The sequence below is a fragment of the Mesoplodon densirostris genome, chromosome 6, assembly GCF_025265405.1.
Source record: "Mesoplodon densirostris isolate mMesDen1 chromosome 6, mMesDen1 primary haplotype, whole genome shotgun sequence".
In the NCBI taxonomy this organism is placed as follows: Eukaryota; Metazoa; Chordata; class Mammalia; order Artiodactyla; family Ziphiidae; genus Mesoplodon; species Mesoplodon densirostris.
This window is the reverse complement of record NC_082666.1, coordinates 21232678-21246375: the sequence shown is the minus strand read 5'-3', so window position 1 is coordinate 21246375 and position 13698 is coordinate 21232678. Positions and strand designations below refer to the sequence as shown.

The 13698-nt window shown below is 48.7% G+C and overlaps 1 protein-coding gene across 2 annotated transcripts; it reads right to left on the bottom strand.

The window, feature by feature from the left end:
• Positions 1-6485: 6485 nt before the first annotated feature.
• Positions 6486-13379, bottom strand: PHF24 (PHD finger protein 24). Of its 2 annotated transcripts, none has more exons than XM_060102035.1 (7): positions 13002-13379; positions 12172-12357; positions 8333-8411; positions 7831-8036; positions 7325-7485; positions 6910-7005; positions 6486-6582 (listed from the first exon to the last, which is right to left on the bottom strand). In XM_060102035.1, exons 1-7 carry the CDS (start codon positions 13377-13379, stop codon positions 6486-6488), a joined length of 1203 nt encoding a protein of 400 aa, XP_059958018.1. The 2 variants fall into 2 exon arrangements, with proteins under 2 accessions (XP_059958018.1, XP_059958019.1); XM_060102036.1 differs by having other exon boundaries at positions 12172-12292; positions 13002-13129.
• Between the last annotated feature and the right edge of the window lie 319 nt (positions 13380-13698).

Here is a 13698-nt window from a genome sequence, read left to right as displayed (position 1 = left end):
GTTTTTGATGAATATTAAAATGTAATAATGTAAAATGAATGTATATATGGATAAATTAGTATATTGCCAAAAAAAAAAAAAAAAAAAAAAAAGAGGGACTGAAGATCCCCAGCTGGCTTGGCTGTGACTTCAGCACTGTGGACAGAGGCCAATGGAAGTTCCCCCGGCTATGCCTGGGACTGTGGGTGGGTGGAAGATGATACACACACAGCCTTCAGGTGGGGGCAGAAATTCTTGCTGCTCACTCAGTGCCTCACAGTGTACCAAGCTCTTTCCTCTCACCAAACGTATTCTGTCCTCACTCAACTATCAGCCCAGGAAGCAGACAAAATGAACTGTTTTCCAGATTTTTACAGATGCGGAAACTGAGGTTTTGCAAGGCCAAACTCCAAGCAACCCTATGAGTGGGATGGGAGAGAGAACACTAATTACTCCATATTTAGCAAATTTAGCAACCACTGCCCTGCTCTGGCTCAAGTGCACTCCTCTTTATCTCTAGGGAAAGTCACGGTTGGTGGAAGTTTTTGTGGAGCTGAGGTTCCAGCCAACCCTGGGAACAAGTGGCAGTTGGTAGCAGGAACAGTGCTGGGAGGCTCTGAAGTTCCAGTCAGGACTGCCCGATTGAGGGTGGGGAAACCTTGCTTGTCATTAAGGTTCACAGAGGTCCAGCTTTTATGCCTCTTCTTCTGTGCCAATGCTTGGCTTCACTGAGCCTGGAGATAAGGAAAAGGGATGTGTAGGATGTTATTAAGTTGTTTCTGAGCCTGATGGACCTTCGTGGGAAAATTCCAGGAAGGGTGTGGGAGTCTTTGTGAGGGGGGTGAGTTGTGCAGGTGGTAAGAAATCCTCTGACATGGGCTACAGGTCTGGCTATCTGTGTATGCCTATTCCCTGGGTGTGGAAACAGGAGGTGCTGGACCACACAGCAGCTTTCTTTGAGGTATACTTTGACAGGCAGCACAGTAAAGTAGTTAAGAGCATGGGCACTGAAGCCAGACTACCTGGTTCCCCTGCTTCCTAGCTGTGTGACTGTGGAACCTTGAGAAATTCTCAGCCTCTCGGTTCCTCACTTTCTCATCTGTAATACAAATCACATAGGGTTGTTTTGAAGATTAATTAGTTTATGCAAAGCACTTAGAATTGCCCAGTGCATAGTAAGTGCTCAAAAATGTTAGTAATTACAGTTGGCTCTTGAACAATGTGGGAATTAGGGTGCCAATGCACCTGCTGCAAAAATCCTCTTGTAGCTTTATAGCTGGGTCTCCATATCCCCGGTTCCACATCTGTGGATTCAACTAACTGAGGACTGTGTGATACTGTTGTACCTATTTATTGAAAAAAATCTGCATGTAAGTGGACACATGCAACTGAATGGCCTCTGGTCCCTCAGGGGTTAACCATATTTGTATCTGGGGCTCCTACGGTTTTGAGGTAGAATATCTGCCTCTGATCCACAGTCTAGAGATACTTTCCTGTCTACAAGTACTGGCTCTGTTCTTACCAGGCAAAAGGGATGAATGGGGATTTCATAGTCCTCTGAAAGCTTCTCCAGACCTTAGTTTACCCAGCCCTATCATATCACATTAAAACAATTTGCAAAGATGGGGAGGAAACTCAGACCAAGGAGAGCCCAGAAGACCCGGAGAAAACAGCCAACTAGCTTTCCTACTTTGTAGCTCAGCAGAAACTGGGAAGGGAAAAATGTCTAAAGCTGGCCCTTGGTGTGTGTTTGGGGGCAATACATAGCAGACAGGCTTGGAGGGCTTACCTTTTCCTTAATTTCTTCAAAAACGTTGGCTCTTCTCTTCAGTGCCCTCGTCTCCTCTGTGTCCATGGTGGAGACCCTGCCTCCTCCCACCCCCACCTATCTTATGGGTTCTCTGGAGGCCACAGCTGCTCCTGTTTTAGACTCAGGAATTGGCCGATGATAGGAAACCAAACAGAAACTTGGTAGGTGCCCCAAACAACAGGAAACAAGAAGCCAAAATAGCATCACAATCTTTTTATTATGATTCTCACTGTGCCCAGCCTCTGGGAATATCAGCTCCTTCTGGAGTGAAGGCTGAGCCATGGGGAGGAGCATGCAGCTGTAGTGATGGGAAGACAGGGCTTGAGGATGTTCCCCTCAGCTTACTGTCAAGTTACCTTCCGCAGAAAAGCACATAGGAAGGGCATAAGGGACCAGAGGCCATTGGATCCTCCATTGTTACTTGAGTGCTCTCAGAGCCCTTCTCACAAGCCTGTGTTTGGTGGGGAGACAGATCAGAGGTCATCTCTTATAGGAGGCTAGGCTTGATGGCCTTCGTTTCATGGATATGGAAAGGCCTTGCTACTTATACATTGATGTTCTTATCTGTGGTCATGCCAACCCATGCTATACAAACCGGAATGTGATTGGGCTTCTTAGTCCCTGGCCTGAGCAGACCTGGCACCCTCTCCATGATCTGGGTCATTGGGGCATTTGGCCCAGAGGGAAGAAAGTTTTTCCTTAGTGCTAGTGGGGTCTACTGGAGATTCTGCAACCTGTTCATTTTCTTTCCTTTCAAGGTTGCTAAAAGCAGTGGCAGCAGAAAAACAACAGCAGAGAAAATGCCCAGTCCAACCCCACTCCAGCGTGGGCTGTCGGAGCAGGCAGGATGCATTAATATCCCCCAATCAAGGAGAACTCTGTTGTATGGGCTGTAGCTAAGGGCCCAGAGAGATATTCTGGGCAATTCAAACTAAGTGGCATGGAGAAAGCAGCAATTTTATTCCACTGTAAATAGAGGGGTAAAAAGGGGTTACGGTTACAGGTGCTGCCTGGATGTCCTGAAATTCTCACATCAATGTTGTTTTGCCTTTTAAACTCCAAGTATGTATCTGCCTTTACTCTGCTGGTTTAAAGGGGACATGCCTGCAGGATCACTAGAGCCTGCCACCAGTCCTGTCTGAAAGTTACTCTTGGCTCTGTGGTGGTCATGGCTGGCCTGTGACCCTGCCATACAGCTTCTTCTGAGCTTCCCTCTTGCCTTTAGGGTTTCTTGCACCAGCTTTACTGAAGCCACGAGACATGCAGTGGTTGAGGTTGAGGCTTAGAAGCCTAGGCACAGTCCTGAGCCCACCCCCCCAGAGAGGTGCCCTCTTCCCAGGTGGTTTGATTCTGTGCTTCCCATACTGTTGATAGGAATGGGGGACCCCTATATTTGGCCACTCTAACAAGGCCAGGGTGACATCCCATAGGGAGCACCAGGGCCAGAAAGGCCAGTGTCTGGCCTGCAGCCACAGTTGCTTAGGCTGAGGACAGAAAGAGGCAACGTGCTCATAGCTTCTGCCGTGGCTGTCCTCAAAGGAAGAGCTCTTGAAAGGGGTCAGTACCTAGGAGTAAGGAAACTGCTCCATCCCTAGGATCAAAGGGGCCCATTGCTCAAAAGCGCAGAGCCTGAATCTATTGGGGAAGGCTGATCTCAGGAGAGGAAGCCATGGAGTAGACCTAAAGAGGCTACATGGCCACAGCTATTGCCTCAGCTGACCCTGTGTCCCTGAAGCTCCATCGTGTCATCAAATGCCCCTGTCTTTAAATCTGAGCATGGAAAAGAGGACTTCTGGGTGAAAAATAGACTTAGGGCAAGTAGTCTTCAGAGGAGCATCTGTGTAACCTCAGCCTCCCTTGGCTGGGGGGTGGGGTGGGTGGTGCTTGGGAAAAGAACTGATCTCTGCAACTTGGGGCAGCCAAGAAGAAAAGACTGAAACATTTTCTCATACTCTTATTAGAGTCAGTCGCTAATTTCTGTACTTGACAGAATTTCAGACAGTCACAATGATGAAAGGGCTTGAAAAGGAAATTGGCTTCACTAGGTTTATACAAGTTTGAACATCTCCATATGTACTGGAGAGGGGCTCTGTGGATTAGGACACTGCAAAGGGAGATCTCAGAAGGGGGCTTGGGATAGAGCTTCTGCAACTCTTGACTGAGGGAGCAATGGAACCTCTCCTTTGGTAAAAAGCTAGATGCCTATGGAGAAGAGGCTGGTTACTACTCTGTGCTTTTCTGCTTCCTAGGATTCTTGTGACTGGGCACTCTATCCTTTGCTGAGGGCAATGTCCCCTGGACCCTTGGCAGCACGCCCCCACTAAGGAAGCTTGCCGCCCTGGAATAGGGAGAGGGTGATCCCAAATGGGCCAGATCCTGTTGTGGAAGAACTCTGGGGTCTGCCTTGCCAGGCCCTGGGATACAGCTGGCCTGATCCAGTGGCCCCCAGTCTTTACCACTCACCCACAGAAAGCTAGAAGCTGCAGCTCCAGAGAGGTAGGCATCGCCTTGGTCTGTGAAGGATCAGGGAACAAGAAGATGGACTGCCAATCCTTTTGACTGATGACGAGGCAGGAGAAAAAGCTACCGAGCTCTCAAAGCCCAGACCTTGTTTTTACTCAAAATGCCCTTGTCCATGAGATCAAGCAGCCAAAGGCCATTGACATAGAAGGTGATTTGCCCGAGAGTAAGCAAAAGCCCTTGTGCTTAATGTGCTTTAATCTCAGGGCAAAACCCCAGGGCTGGCTGCTTCGGATGCAGTCCTTGGGCCCAAAAGTCATGGACTTTCTCTTTCTTTGTTTTTTTTTTTTTTCTTTTTTTGGCTGGACTGAATAATGGCCCCTCCTACTGATTAGTCTTGGGAGTATGGCTATGGAGTATTTACAAAGAACTGGGGTTTTTTAAATGTTCAGAGCCACACACATGAACCCAGTTCATCTTCTGTATGCTTCCTTTCAGTCCTAAACAATCCAACCTCAGAAGCCTCTTACCTGGTTTCTAGGTCAGGCTCTAAGGGAGGAGACCATATAGTGCTCTTACCATGCCCCAGATTACAGCTCCCTGCTTTCCTCTGAGCAGCACTGAGCTGTATGCTGCTTTTTCCATAGAAATGCCTTGAGCAATGGGGTTAACTTCTGCATGACTGAGCCAACGCCCTCTCAAATAACTCTTGGTCGTCAGAACTGGCTAACCTAAGCCATTAGCTTGGAAACAGAAACTTGAACTCCAGGGCCTGTGCTTACCTGTAACATACACTGACTGGGGAATTTAATGAGAACTTAGGAAGGACAGCTGGGGCTGGGAGGCCAGGCTTGGTGGCCTTGTGGCAGCCTCTCCTTGCCCCCGAAGTCTTCCCATGCCAGGTCCAGGCCCTAAGCTGGTGGGGAAGGACATGTAGTGAGCAATGGGGAAAAGCTGCATCTCAGGCCATATCTCAGTAACAGGGAGAAGGGAACACCTCTTCCTTCTGTGAGGCTTTGCTGGGACTTTCTCTGTTCAAGAGAGTTGAGATGCAAATCCTCTTCTTAGCTCCAGTGTCTTATCCTCATTGTCAGGTGGTTTGAAAGGAATTCCTTTTGAGGGCTTCTGTGGAGTTGCTCTTTCTTGGGCTATGAAAAAGGCTGGCTCTGTACTCCATACCATGGCACACTTTTCTAGGTCTGCAGTTGAGCTGAGCTGGAAGAATGGAAGAGCATGAGCCTTCTTCTCTCTTCCATCCAGGCCTTGTCCTCACTGGAGCTCAGGCTTTGGGTCTCTGTGGTAGCTGACTTGGGTGAAGCACTTAACCCAGAGGGCTGAGACTCGTGCCATCATACCTGTTCCATTCAGGCCCCTGGGCTCTGGCCCACGAGCACCCACCTAAAAAACAGGGGCCAGGATGGCTCACCTTGGTTTTGGACTGTTCTGTTAAATAAAGACTTTTGGACTTGAATGACCTGGCTGAGAGGTTCCTAGAATTCTGGGTCCCTGGGAGGGCTGCCTTCCCTTTTCTAATTAGGACTCCACAGACTAGTTGCCTTCTCTGTCACCAGGAATTGAATTTAAATAAATAATAAATAAATAATAAGTGCAGTGGTGATTTTCAACCATTTCCCCACCCCACCTGAGGGACATAGCACACACCTACCAGAACAGTGGCTCACCACAGAAGGGATTTTCAGTGTGGGAAGAGGGAGCTTGTCAGCATCTCTAGGAGAGTATGTGAGTCTGATATGCCCCCTTATTGAGAATCACTTGGCCAGAGACTGATCTACTGTGAATAAGAACTGGCCAACAGAAGGGCTGAGCAGAGATCCCCTCGTTTATACCAAGGGCTTCACGAAAGAACTTTGGTCCTTCTTCAACCAAAAAGAACCAGGTCTCTGCAGGCATGGCCAGCTAGGCATGTGTGTATGTGTGCATGTGTGTGCACACATATACGTGTGCAGTGGCAGGTCCAGTCTACGGTGTGAGGGCAGGGGGTGGTCCAGGAGCAGATACTGCCACAGCTCCCAGGGCTTCTCCCTGTGGCAATGCATTTACTGTCTCTGTTGTGATGGGAATGGTGATTTCAGTGCCATAAAGCTTAGTGACAAACTGAGATGTGGCCAGTGCTCCATCCCCATAAGTCTCAGTACCAGAGGTTTGTGGAGGGAAGGGAGAAAGTAAAGGAGGGAGAGAACGCCACTGTCCCCAAACTGAGCTTTTCTGCTCCATGCTATCCTGGGGGTTTCAGGTGAATGGCTGCACTGTTGGGGCGAGCAGCCAAGATGTAGACGACATTCTCCTGCAGGAAGGTAGGCCAGTCCACAAATCTGGAGTGGAAGCAAAGAACAGGTTTGTGAGGCCGGTTGCTGAGCCTGGAGGCTCATGAGACCTGCTCCCAGTGGCAGCATGGCTTGAGGTGGGCAAAACTCAGGGAAGCCCTGGCTTGTGCGTGACATGGTGATGGCAGGCTGTGCTTCCAGGGTGACAGACCAGCTCACTGGCCCTATGGATCTGGGGTCAAATGTGTACTCTTGAAGTCTGGTTTCTGGGGTGGGCATTTGCTGTTTTGGGGTGATGGTGGGTAACACCCAATCTTACTTGTGTGTTTGTAGGGGTCAGGGGTGTAGACAGCCAGGTGAGGAGGTGTCACTCACCTGGACTCAGGCTCTGTGGGCAGCGGGGCCTTTTCCTGACTCTTGCTGCTGCTGCTCGCTGGGCTGCTGTCTGCTATGGGACCCACATGGCTGACGCTGTTGGGCACAAGGACATGTGGTTAGGAGTGGGCCACCGAAAGGTCCGGCCCCTTCCACATTCTGGTGAACCCAAAGCTCTGGATGTGCTTGTCCAGGCTTTTCTGACATGGGGTGACGGAGTTTGGAGTAGAGGCTGCTCTATGCCTTGGCCAGTAGGAGTCACTGTCCACTGCCTAATGCACAGGAGGATCTTCTGGCTGTTTGGAGAAACTGGCAGGAGAAACAGGGAGGTAGGCACCTTTCATACCAAGGGCCATTTGGCATGGAAAAAGGAGGAGGGTACGTGAGTGGGGGCAGGGATTGGTAGGGAGCGGACCTGACACTGCAGGAAGAAGCATCTGGGGGGCGTTTGCAGAACCAAGAGTGCTGGGCACGGCGGCACTCTGCCTCACTGATAGTGCTCCCACTGCCCCGGGCCAGGAAAGTGGCCCGGGCTCGCTCCCGCTCCTTGACTGTCAGAAGCCTTAACAGAGAGTTCTGGGGAAGAAGAGACATATTAAGACCTGGAGGTGAAAATATTTTGTAAACTGTCAAGCCACAGAGAATCCTACCTCCATCATCACCTCTGCACCCTCCCTTTGAAGCAGCCCAGAGCGTTTCTGGTAACACCAACATTTGCAGTGGGGTCCAGCGCTAATCAATCTTCCTTGGGCAGTTTCCCCAGCCTAGGCACTGGACCACCTGTCACTGGATAGAACCTGAGCCCTTTCCTGGTACTGGTTCTTGCTCAGAGAGTACCCAGTGCTCCTCCAAGCTGCCTGGCATGTTTCCCTGGTCTCTCACCCAATATCCCACGGACGTTTACCCCCAGCTGTCCCTTACCTGGGGACGTAATTGCTGTAGAAGTAGGAGGGACTCATGGGACAAGAAATCAGGCCACTCTATGTGTCCTCGGTGTTCAGGGTCCAGGGCTGCAAACTGGTGGGCTGCCTGCTCCTCTTGCTCCTCACTTAGAGCCCTGTCACTGTCCCCTCGCTTCGCTGTTTGGTGGCGGTAGCGCAGGAAATCATCCAGCGTCAGGGAGCAGTCTGTGGGGAGGCACCCCGTGCTAGCCATGCCCACCCTTTCCGCAGCCTCTGGAGTACCTGCACTCACCTCTAGGGTACCCTCCAGAGCCCCACCACCCACAGCTCTCATCCAGTCTTTGTCTCCATAGCCAGGATAACTCAGGCTGTGGCCAGTGGTGGGCCAACAGCTTGCGAACACGGTCCCATTTATGCCCTTGCCCCACAAATTCCGGAATACTCCTTTCCTGGTTCATCCTAGAAAGTATGAAGAAGAAATCTGCCTGGCTCTCTCCATTGGCAGTACCATCCAGCCTTACCGGGGATAACTTTACACTGCTGAAAGGTCTCTGTGAGGCTGTACATTTCTTCCTCAGTTAGCAGCAAGTTGAGGTTGTTCTGAAAAAGAGGAAGAGCTAAGTCAGTGGCCATCTTGGCCGGTAAGAAAGAAAGGCCAAGGATCAAGAAGGATGGAAATAGTATTCCAGCTGGAAGGCAATTATTGGATCATCTAATCCCAGCCTCTCATTCACAGTCAAGGAGACTGAGGCCCCAGAAAGGGGAAAGGACTTTCTCAGAGCTGTCCAGCTCTGGGCAGGATCTTTCCCAGAACCCAGATATCCTGGCTCCAGCCCTGAGTCCCTTTTACTAAAATAGTGGTTTTTGAATTATTCTCTGAGATAGCTTAGGGGTTCCCTGGAGATGCCTTAGGAAGCTGTTGCAAGGGAGAAGGGGGCAAGTGGGCAGGGTTCTGAATCCCTAGCTCCAACAATCAGAGCAGCTCCATCTTTATCCATTTTATGTATCTGGCTTCTGTGTCAGGCTGTATTCAAAGAGTATTTTAGTTAAAAAAGTTTAATTCTAACTCCAGTTTCCATATTTCTAAAAATTGTTTAATCCTAAAGTTGTATCACTTTAACTCCAGAATGGTTTTGAAAGAGATGCCATCATGAGAAAGTTCCTAAAACCAAGTGAATTTTTTTTGTGGTGCCAGGGAAGTCTTAATTCCAAAAGAGCACTGATATGTTATTTTGTTAGCATTAATTTACAGTCTTATAGTCTTTAAACTACCAAATATTCTTTATAGTAGATCATTTTCTCTCTAAAATACCAGTAAAGAACAGGAGCAGACATTTCATGACTATTCATTTGTGGATTTCATGAAGAACTCAAACCATTCTTTCAATAAACACTTTTTGAGCACCTAGTATATGCTCGGCACAATGGTGTATAACACTATGAGATGTTTAGTATGGCTGGAATGTAGAGTGTGTGTGTGTGTGTGTGTGTCTTGGGAGAGGGTAGGGAGGGGATAAAAGATAAGGGAGGGGAGGTAGGCAGAAGCCTGACTGTGAAGTGCTTCAAATGAGCACTTTATTGAGCCCCTCAAATTGGGCTTTTTTCTGAGGGCAAATGGGAGTCACGGAAGGGTTTTTAAGTGTGGAGTGCCATAGTCAGCTCTTTTTCTGCTGTGTGGAGAATGGATTAGATGGGCAAAGTCTGGAGGCATGGAGGGCAGTTAAGTAATTGTTGCAATAAAGAAAAGATAAGTGGCTAAACTAAGACATGAGAATGAAGAAAAGGGGAGAGATTTGAGAGAGATTAGGAGGTAGAGTCTATAGGACCTGCTGACTCACTGGACGTGAGGGGTGAGGGAGAGAAATGAGTTGGGATTGGTAACTGTGGGGTGCTGGTGGTATTACTATTCACAGAGACAAGGAAGGGAGAATGGGTTTGGGGAAGAAGATGAGTTCATTTGGGGGCATGTTGAGTGTGAAGTACCAGTGAGACATCAAGATGGATATAAGTCCAAGCGACAGGAAATTTAGGTCTGGACCCACAGATTTGGGAATGATTGGTATTTAGATGGTGGAATAGCCACCGAAGTGGATGAAGACCCAGAGAGAGAGAGAGTATAGTGGGAAAAGAACCCTGAGAAACACCAGCATTTAGGACTGGGACAAGAAACTAAGGGCACTTAGAAAGAATGGTCGGGACTTCCCTGGCGGTCCAGTGGTTAAGACTTTGTCTTCCATTGCAGGGGGTTGTGGGTTCCATCCCTGGTCGTGGAACTAAGACCCCACATGCCTCGTGGCCAAAAAAACAAAACATAAAAAAGAAGCAATATTGTAACAAATTTAATAAAGACTTTAAAAAATGGTCCACATCAAAAAAAAAAATCTAAAAAGAAGAAAGAATGGTCAGAGAAGAACCTGGGAAGAGAATCAGTAGAGGGTACTGGAAGCCAAGAGAAGAGAGTTGTACAATGTAGGAGGTAATGTTAACAGTGGTTATACGAGTCAGATGGAATTTTATTGATTTTCTATTTTCTCTGGTTTCCGTATTTTGTGTAATAATTCTCACAAAAAATACTCATACCCTAAGAAAAGAGGGGGCAGTGAGGAAGTGCTAAATACATCAGAGAGATCAAGTAAAAGATTCCTGAGAAAAGGTCACCGGACTTGACAATTAGGTCACTGGCGACCTTAGAAGAGCTAATTCAGCAAAATGATGGATGCAGAAGCCGAGTTACAAGTGGTTGGGGAACCACAAGGAGATAATGAAGTCCTTTCAAGAAGCTTGGCTGTGAAGGGAAGGAAAGAAAAGGGAGGAGCTTGGAAGAAGTCTTTGTAAAAGGTCTGGTGGAGAGTGGTGGTAATGAAGGCGGGACTGTGACAGAAAGCCAGCAAGGGAGCCGTGTAATCCTGAGGGTTTAGGAAGGAGACACTCAGTCCTACATCAGCAGAACACTGCCAAGCAGAGTTGCTGTGAGTGAAAAGGCTAGCATTTGGAGGAGTGGTGACTAGAGAAGATTGCCTGTAGAGCAGGCTCTGCAGTGGCATATTCCAGCTGGGGAGAAGGTATTTAAGTGACTGGAAATAACTCTTCTATACTTCATTTTATATACTTCATTTTATGGACAAGCCATAGAGAAAGTGTTATTTGTTAGAAAGTGGCACATCTTTGCTTTCTTCTAGGCAGTAGGAAGAAGAGGGGATCAGCAGATACTCCTTACTCTGAAATCAGTGGATGAAGATATCTGCAGGGCAACAGATCAACAAAGCAAGACTTGAACTCTATTCAGGTGTGCTGAGAAATGGATATGAATCTGGCTTTTTTTTAAAATTAATTAATTTAATTTTTGGCTGCACTGGGTCTTTGCTGCCGCGCGCGGGCTTTCTCTAGTTGCGGCGAGCGGGGGCTACTCTTTGTTGCAGGGAACAGGCTTCTCATTGTGGTGGCTTCTCTTGTTGCAGAGCACAGGCTCTAGGCGCACGGGCTTCAGTAGTTGTGGCACATGGGCTTCAGTAGTTGTGGCTCGTGGGCTCTAGAGCGCAGGCTCAGTGGTTGTGGCGCACAGGCTTGGTTGCTCCGCGGCATGTAGGATCTTCCCGGACCAGGGCTCGAACCCGTCCACCCTGCATTGGCAGGCGGACTCCTAACCATTGCGCCACCAGGGAAGCCCCGAATCTGGCTTTTAATCTTTTCAAAATTTGGAAGGCATTTATGTATAATTTGCAAAGTTCTGAATCAACAGGACTTTGTTACTTAATTCACAAAATGATTGCTTCAGAGATGAAGAAAAATGCTCCTAAGAGTTAGGTAGAAGACCAAGTGAGAATCTTAGGACTAAGATGTTTTCCTTGGATGGAATCCATCCCTATTGGAAGCAAGCCGGTTAGGATTTCAGGTTGGTTTTTCAGATGAATACAATGAATGACAACTATAGACTAACAGGGAGTAAGTACTGCTCCAAGCAGAATTAGTTGTGAATAATTAGGTCTCGTCCTACCCATTCAGTCCTCTAGCTCAGTGGTTCTCAACTGGCACGATTTCGTTCCCCCACGATACATTTGGTAGTATCTGGAGATATTTTGGGTTGTCACAACTGGGGGTGGGTGCTACTGGCGTCTAATGGGTAGAGGCTAGGGATGCTGCTAAACATCCTACGGTGCACACAGCCCGCTCAACAAAGAATTATTGTGCCCCAAATGTCAATAGTACTGAGGTAAGGAAAGTCTGTCCTAACTCTAGTGACCCGAACCTGAATACTCTTCAGGCTACTGCCTAGAAACCAGTGTTCTAAGACTGGGCCTCCAGGAAATGTGCCAACTCCCTGGCAGTGCAGGAGCCCACCATCCCTGCAGTCTAGGCTCACACAGTAGTGGCAGCTCCAGCCTGTTTCCGTGTTTGCCGTCTCAGTCACCTCCGCGGCACTGTCTCCTTGGATGTAGCCCACGCGGCGCAGGCAGCCATCGTGGAAGACCCTGGTGCAGACCCTGCACGGGAAGAGGCTCTCGGCTGTCCAGACCTCACAGACATCACACATCTCATCATTAACAACCTGGGGAAAGATGGCAGGAGTGTATAAGGATGTATAAACAGAGCAGTAAGATCCTAGGCCACCAAGCACAGTGCTACTTGCCTGGGGCTGAGTGACTCTGGAGCAGCCTAAAGGAACAACTCCAACTGAAGCCAATGTTATGGCAATAGAGCTTTCTCTCTGGAAGACAAGAACCAGTAGGTTCTTCCAGCTGCTCAGGTCTCTGTGATCATGTTTCTGAGCAGGGATGCTACTAGCATTTTTGGAAATAATAATCTGTTGTGAGAGATTGTCCCAGGCATTGCAGGACCCTTATCATCCCTGTTTTCCTTGGCACCAAATACCAGGAGCAACTCCCAGTTTTGTGACCTTCCTGAACTCCCCCTACCCCCACCCCAAATTTCCAAATGCCTCCTACAGGGGACAGTATTATCCCTTAGGTGGGAGGGCTGCCATGGTATAATTCCTTATTACCCATTTCCTCAAGTCTTTCACTAAGACAAATCCAGTATGTAACATTTTTATTCTTGGGGAAGAAATTCAAAGACTCAGCTCCATCTTTCTGGTTTTGAGTCTCACTTCAACCATACCCAGGCCTCCCTGTCCTGCTCCCTGAATCCCAGAAGGTCTAAGACTGTGGGATTCTGCCCTTACTGGACACTCACAGGCTCTCTGGGCTCCAAGCGGATATCTGGAGGCTTGTCATCATCCAGCTTCCGGGTGGGGCGGATGAAGGCAGGGGGTGTGAAACGACTGGTCCTGTCAAACTCCTCCGGCTCCACTCCACGCCCATCCCGGAGCCTCTCCCAGGCGGCACGGTTGACACCGCTCTCTTCTTGGAGTGCTGGGGTGCTTGCCTCTGCTTCTTTCTCTTCCTGCACCTCCTGGACAGAGCCCTCTGCCGTGCCACGGTGAGACCCCGAAAGTTCACCTGTGCGTCGGATGGAAGACCTGTCCCGCAGCCCATCCTTGAAGGCAGACACAGCCAGGCTCACCTTCTGCACCTGCTCCACTGTCTGCCGCTTGGACATCAACACCCCCATGGCTCTGTGGACAGAAAGCAGAGGGGCTCAGATTCAGCCAATGGCTGACCATATTAGGGCAATTCGTTTCAACCATTCACCTAAGTGGCAAGCGCTATTAAATAGCTTCTCCCTTTTCCGGAACTCAGTAGCATGGCGGGGTGGACAGAGCACTTGTTAAGGAGTCAGAAGACCTTGGTTCTCTTTCTGACTGGCCCTGTGACTTAGGTTTTCCTGTCTATAAAATGAGAGCCATCTGCTCAGCACACTTCACAGGGCTCTCATGAGGATAACATCAGAAAAGGGGCTTAACAGTGCATGTAGACTAGAAAGCACTCTA